Below are 7,466 nucleotides of genomic sequence, written 5' to 3' on the forward strand. Positions count from 1 at the left end.
AGGAGGTGGCACCAACTTCAGGCCTCTCCTTCTCTCCCCACCCCAAGTACAGCCAGTCTTACCAGTCAGGCAGGCACCTGAGAGGCCCCTCTGGTGGCCAGCAGCAGCTATAGAACTATCACCATAGGAAGTATGGATTGCTGGATTGAACTCAGTCTACCTCTCCTGGGAAATGGGCAGAGTTTGCTGGAGTGTGAACTACCTGGTTTCCAGGCCTTTTTTTTTTTTTTTTTTTTTTTTTGGTTTTTAGGGCTGCACTTGTGGCATATGGAGTTGCCCAGCCTAGGGGTCAAATTGGTGCTGCTTCTAGTCTATGCCACAGCCACAGCAATGCAGGATCCAAGCTGTGCCTGCAACCTACACCACAGCTCATGGCAATGCTGGATCATTAACCCATTTAGCAAGGCCAGGGATTGAACTTGCATCCTCATGGATACTAGTTGGGTACATTACCACTGAGCCACAATGGGAACTCTTCCAGGCCACTTATGAAATGAGGATTGGCTTACTGACCCTTGACCTCAGCCTGGAAGGGAGAGGATAGAATGGGGGAGCCCCTGAGATCCAGATGGCCTTGAGCCAGGGCACTCTGTACACATTCCCCCGCTGCCTCCCGCCCACAGCTCTGCAAGAGGCAGCGTGTCATTCACCACTGGACTTTGACAGCAGCCAAAGGCACAACTCAATTCTCCATGCGTGTCTCCTTTCAGCTACACCGAGGTCTCCACTGAGGTCAACCAGATATGTCCCCTGGAAACTGGAAGACCACAATGGTGGTCCGGGGTATCCTGTTGATCCTGTATGGATTGCTTCTGCAGCCGGAGCCAGGAACAGGTGAGCCAGAAGGAAGAGGCCTGGGGCCAGGACTGTGAGTTCAGCAGAAAAATACTGCTGTCCTTCAGCGTCCAGCCTTGTACAGGGTGATGTTGGACCCAAGGGGTCCCAGTCTCAAGGATTCTCCAGTCTACTCCCAACCCCACAGGATCAGGACAGGGGTTGGGGGGAGAAACTGGGGCCAGAAGAGCAAAAATCAGGAAGTCTTCCTGGAGGAGGAGTCATAGATCTAGGACAGGAAGAAGGAGAATAATTTTACTTGGTGATGGAGCAGGAAAGGACATTTTAGGCAGAGGGAACAAAGTTATAGAGGAATTACTGTATGAACTGTCTAGAGAAGAACCTGGATTCCAGCAGAGTGTAAGGATTAAGACTTCCTGTGTTCAAATCCTGCCTCTGCCACTTCCTAGCTGTGTGATCTTAAGTAGATAATTTAACCTCTCCATGCTTATAGGATCCTTGTGAAGATTAAATGGGTTAAGTTATATAAGTCTCCTAGAATGGTGCCTGACACATAGTAAATGTTTAATAAATGTTAGCTATTATTCAACAACCACTCCAGCTTTGAGCCCAGCAATTCTGAGTTCCAATTTCAGCCACTGACATTTCTCCCACAAGGTATAGGCTCACCCTTCCCTGAGCATCCTTTGAGACACATTTCCCTCTAAAATCTCCCAAAGTTTGATCCATCACAAAAAGCTGTTATTTTTCCCTCAAAATTTCTAAGGACTCTGCCCACTCTCACCTATCACAGCGCCACCACCCTGACAGTCACCCTCACTTCTTAACTCCGCACTGTCTCCTCTTCTCTACTCTAGTCCCCCTAAAAGTTATTTTCCACATGGCAGTCAAAGGAGCAATCTTAGGATGCCCACCTGGCTGTGTCTCTCTCCTGCTCATGAACCGTCTATGGCTCCTCATTGCTCACTGACAGTCTAAACAACTTAACCTGCTGTTGTACCTCCGTTTCTTCATCTAGACAAGGACAGTATCAGACATCACAAAAGCTGGGGGCATTGAGAAGATGTAGAAGCAGCAAGGGTGGGCTCAGGAACAGGGGGTGCTGGGCCACTAGACTAATGTCATCCCTCCTCCCACAGCGACCCTGCCCCTGCTTATGGATTCTGTCATCCAGGCCCTGGCTGAGCTCGAGCAGAAGTCACCAGCCACTGAGGCCGGCCATATTGCATCTATGTGGCTGCTGTCAGCCCAAGGCTCTGGTGCCCACAATCCCCTCCCTCGCTTCCTGCTGGAGGGGCAGAGTCTCAAGACTGCCAAGCTGGCTCCTCCTTCGCTGAGCCCAGAGTTTCAAGGCCTGATTGAGGAGGTAGCCAGACATGGTGTGCAGGACGGGAAGGAATACGGAGTGGTGCTGGCACCTGATGGCTCAACCGTGGCTGTGGAGCCTCTTCTGGCAGGGCTGGAGGCAGGGCTGCAGGGGCACAGGGTGGTAAACCTGCCCTTGGACAGCACAGCCACCTTTCCAGACATTGGAGCCACAGTTCCTGATTTAAAAGCCACCTCCTCAGCACACAAGGATACCTCTGCAGATGTCAACTCTGCAGATGTTGGTACTTTGTCTCCAAATGTTAGAGACACAGATGTAGATGCCGAAGTTACCTTTCTAGATGTTAGACCCAGCTCTACAGGTGTCCAAGTCACCTCTCCAGATGTCCAAGCCTCTTCACCAGATACCAAAGCCAAGTCCCCAACCACTGTGGACAGCCTCCTCATGGTCACCCTGGCCAGAGACCTGGGCCTACACTTCCTCCAGGGTGCCCAGACTGAAAGCAATTCAGGACTGGGAACTGAGGGCTGCTGGGACCAGCTCTCTCTTCCCCGGACATTCACACTCCTGGACCCTGAGGCATCACCCCTCACCATGGCCTTCCTTAATGGTGCCCTGGATGGGGCCCTCCTTGGTGACTACCTGAGCAAGGTTCCTGAGCCCCGGCCACCCCTCAGCCACCTGCTGAACCAGTACTACGGAGCTGGGGTAGCTGGAGACCCAGGACTTCGCAGCAACTTCCGACGGCAGAACGGAGCTGCTCTGACTTTGACCCCCAATCTGACCCAGCAGGTATGGGGGACCCTCATCTTGCTGCAGAGGCTGGAGCCTGCACACCCTCAGCTGCAGGGCATGAGCCAAGAACAGCTGGCGCAGGTGGCCACCCATGCCGCCAAGGAGTTCACTGAGGCCTTCCTAGGTGAGAAGGGCCCCCACCCCCTGTAACACTCCTTTGCACAGATACAGATGATTCTCAATGCCAGAAGGGTCAGGGGAATCTAGGACTGAAGGATTTCGAAAAGGGCAATAAGGGCTTTGGCTGTGAGGCCAACAGGACTAAGATGCTGTTGGATTTAGTTAAGTAAGATCCTAACTGGAGCCAGTGTGGAATGAGACTGAACTGTTCCCAAATCTAGGAGGAAGCTGGAGGGATAGCTCTAGTGTGGGAGCAGGTAGCAGGAGGAGAAATCCTCGCTGACCCTGGCTCCGGACTCCCTTCCCCACAGGATGCCCAGCTATCCACCCACGTTGCCGCTGGGGCGCGGCACCATACCGGGGTAGCCCAAAGCCACTGAAGCTGCCACTTGGGTTCTTGTATATACATCACACATATGTGCCCGCCCGACCCTGCACGGACTTCGCGCTCTGCGCCGCCAACATGCGCTCTATGCAGCGCTTCCACCAGGATACGCAAGGCTGGGACGACATTGGCTACAGGTGAGTGGGAACCTGCAGGGTGGAACGCGTGGAGGTGCCAGGTAGAGCCTGGATGGGCGGAGCCTGATGCCCGGGGCGGGGTTTGGACCTGAGCAAAGCTGGCAAGAAGAGGAGGAATTGGGAGTGGGTGGAGCCAAAATGGGGAGGGGCGCGGCCTCGACTGGGAAGGGGCGGGCCTTAACCCGGACCAGAAACAGCCCAAAGTGGGACTCAAGTCTGGAGTGAGAACTGAGAAAGGAATTCGGACTCGGGAGCGGAACAGGACCTGTGGTAGGTGCTGGGTCTGGGACCAGGCAGTGACCGGATATGACCTAAAACAGAAAAGAATTCTGAATTGGGCAGGAGCTTTAGGCAGTGGGGAGGGAGCTGGGTAGAAAGGAGCATGGCCAACATTGAGGGGCAGATCCAGAGAAACTGGACGGTTTCTGGGGTGGCATTTGGTGGAGGAATGGGACAAGATTGGTCGGGGTAGAGTCAGGGCGAGACTTGGGTGGCGGTGGCCCTTGACACAGGCGCGGAAAGGGGGGTAGAGGGCCAGATAAGGGGCGGGGCCTCCCTCACGCAGCTGCATGCCTGCTTCCCTCTCTTTTCGGTAGTTTCGTGGTGGGCTCAGATGGCTACGTGTACGAGGGCCGTGGCTGGCACTGGGTGGGCGCGCACACACGTGGCCACAACTCCCGCGGTTTCGGCGTGGCCTTGATAGGCAACTACACTGCGGAGCTGCCTTCTGAGGCCGCGCTGCGCGCGGTGCGAGATGAGCTCCCGCACTGCGCTGTGCGCGCCGGCCTCCTGCAGCCAGACTATGCGCTGCTCGGCCACCGCCAGCTCGTGCGCACTGACTGCCCTGGCGACGCGCTCTTCAACATGCTGCGCACCTGGCCACGCTTCAACATGGTGAGTGCCCGACCCCCGCACTACCTCGGCCTGCGGCCCATCTGTCCACACAAGCTCAGCTGGGCCCTTGACCCCGGCCTGCATAACCTCGGCAGGTCCCCTCACTCCTTCCTGCAACCTCACTCAGGCCCCTGAACTCCCTTGCAACCATCTGTTCAGGCAATCTAAGCCCATACTTCGATCATTCTGCTGCCAACATAGCCTATTCACCAGGCCCCTCTGCCTGCACAACCTCATCCCAGACCCCCAACCTTGCTTTCACACCTGCTTTCTACCTGAAGGATCCCTGTCCACACAACACTGGCCCAGCCAATGACCCTCTACAGAAAACCTCCTTCCCTGCACAACCTCGGCCCAGCCCTTAGCCCCGTGTTGCAATCCTCTGCCCAACCCAGTCTCAGCCCCATCCTCCCTGGCCCCTGATGACAACTCTTATGCTGGAGCAATATAGGCCTGGTCAGCACAACTTCAGCCTGATGGCCCCATCCAAACCCCTGACCTTGATCACCAAAACACCTCTATAATCATCCCTGTATGATCTAGTGCTACCTTCCAAATGCCACTGTATTTCATTAAGCTGGCCTGAAGTTGGGGTTGTACCCTCCCCTCACTTTGCGCTCCTGTCTTCTCATCCATGCAGGGTCCCCCCACAAGGAAGGCAGACCCAGGGGCACTAACACCCTCCCCAAACCTCACACTCTCTTGTCTTTTTTAGAATGTGAAACCAAGAACTGCCAGGAGGGCCTCAGGGAGATCCAAAAGGAGGCTACCTCTAATGATCCCACTAGCCACAGACCTCCAATAAAGAAAGTTTGTGTCCATGAATCATCTGCATTTGCGCCTTCTGTCTCACTTTGGGATTGCCCAGAAGCAGACCTGGGGACAAGAATCCCAGTGCAAGTAGTTTGTGCAGTGATGCCAAGATATATCAGCTGGGGAATAAGGAAGCCACACGGAAAAAGGAAGGCAGCCTGGAAAGAGTGTTTTATCAGGCTTATTGGACTAAGAAGCAAGTGGAACTCAATCCCCCTGGGAGTCCTCTGGGAGGCAGTGTAGGGCACACACCTCAGAGTCATCCCACCCAAAGGGCAAGGAAGCTGGAGTATTGATCCTCCAACTTCCACAATCACTGGCTGAGGGCTGCTCTCATGGAGGTGTTAATTTGCTGGCACCTTGGGGCTGCTTGCTGTATGGGAAATGTGGACTCCACCTGTCAGAGAAAGTCCTCCGTCACAAATGCAGGGAGTTGGGAGCAGGGCCAGTGTGGAGTGAAGGCTCAGAGATATGGCAGAACACAGGGAGACTCTACCTGTGTGTGCAGTGAGTGGACAGCATGTGATATAAATGTGGAGAGCATAGGCGTGTGCACCTGTGTGAGCACATTCAGCTCCAGGAGAAGTATTTTTTTCCCTTTTTTTGGGGGGGGCCACACCCTCGGCATGCAGAAGTTCCTGGGCCAGGGATCAAACCTACGCCACAGCAGCCACCAGAGCTGCTGCAGTGATAACACTGGATCCTTAACCCGCTGCACCAAAAGGGAAACTCCAAGGATTTTTGACCCTCACTGAAGATCCTCTTTCTCAGAACAGGTCATAGAACATTTGAGGCCAGTGCCAAATGAAAATGCAGGGCCCCTTGTCCAAAAAGCAAGAACTTCAACATAGCGGCAGCTGAGCATTAGATCAGTTGCAGTGCAGAGTCCTTCTGAGCATGGGTCCTGGATGACTGCACAGGCCATGACAGTAGTCCTATCCATCCCATCCTGTGGATTCTGGTCACCTTGCCTTTGAACAACTCTACCTTCCACTTGGCATGCTCTTCCCATGACCAACTCCTCATGCACTGCACAAATGCCATCTCCTCAAGGATGCCTTCCTGGATTTTTTTTTTTTTTTGGTCTTTTTGCTATTTCTTTGGGCCACTTCCGTGGCATATGGAGGTTCCCAGGCTAGGGGTCCAATTGGAGCTGTAGCCGCTGGCCTACGCCAGAGCCACAGCAACGCGGGATCCGAGCCGTGTCTGCAACCTACACCACAGCTCACGGCAACGCCGGATCATTAACCCACTGAGCGAGGCCAGGGATCGAACCCGCAACCTCATGGTTCCTAGTCGGATTCGTTAACCACTGCACCACGATGGGAACTCCCCCTTCCTGGATTTTTACAGCTCAAAGTACATCACTTCTGCTCAACCTCTACTCCAGTCTATTTTCTACCAAGTCCTCCTCACCAGCTAGATATGTCCTGCATTTACATTCACGATTTTTCTCCCTTGCTGTACTGTGAGCTCCAGAAGGGCAGGAACCAAGTTTGTTTAGTTCCCCATGGTTTCTCCAGTACCTAGCACATAGTAGGCATTCAGAAAACATTAGCTGAATAAACAAATGCTCCCATTAGGAATCTTCTTAAACTGATACCATCATCTTTAGCAAATAAGGAAACCAAGGCTCAGAGGGAGGAAGTGACTTGCTTGAGGTCACACAGTGAGAGAAGGACCAGCTGGCATTTGAACCCACTCTTAGGCCAGTGGTCCAAGATTCTATTGACTCTCACGTTAACTCGCTTATTCCTCAGAACAGCATTTGGCCACCTCTTTTTTCAAGTAAATACTCATTGAGGTATAACAGAGATACCGGAAAGGGCACTAAAATGTATGGTTAGTAAATTTTCACAACAGAACACACCCACGTAACCAGCAACCAGCTCAAGAAGTAGAACAAGTTAAATTTCCATTGTGTGAATTTCACTTCAATTTAAAAAAAAAAACGAAAAACACCGTGATAAGCTCCCAGAAGCCTCCTCTGTGCTCCCGACCCTGCCCCCAGTCTCTAGCCCCTCCAAAGAAAATCGGCATCCTGACTTGTTACGCATAGTTTTGCCTGCTTTGAAACTTGATATTAATGGAACCACATGGTGTTTTTTCATTGTTTGGGACTTTTTCCTTGGCATTGTTTATGACTCATATGAGTTCAGTCATTCCCATTGCTGCATATTCCACTGTGTGAAGATACGAC

General features: G+C 52.9%; 1 protein-coding gene across 1 annotated transcript; it reads left to right on the forward strand.

Annotated features, from left to right (window-relative positions):
• PGLYRP2 (peptidoglycan recognition protein 2) lies at positions 677-5,279 on the forward strand (the record flags this gene model as incomplete). The annotated part of the gene is given in 5 exon segments (NM_213738.1): positions 677-834; positions 1,935-3,041; positions 3,349-3,559; positions 4,156-4,453; positions 5,169-5,279. Coding segments are annotated over 5 exon segments (1,797 nt in total). The 3' UTR covers positions 5,259-5,279.

This window comes from Sus scrofa, chromosome 2, assembly GCF_000003025.6.
Source record: "Sus scrofa isolate TJ Tabasco breed Duroc chromosome 2, Sscrofa11.1, whole genome shotgun sequence".
Lineage (NCBI taxonomy): Eukaryota > Metazoa > Chordata > Mammalia > Artiodactyla > Suidae > Sus > Sus scrofa.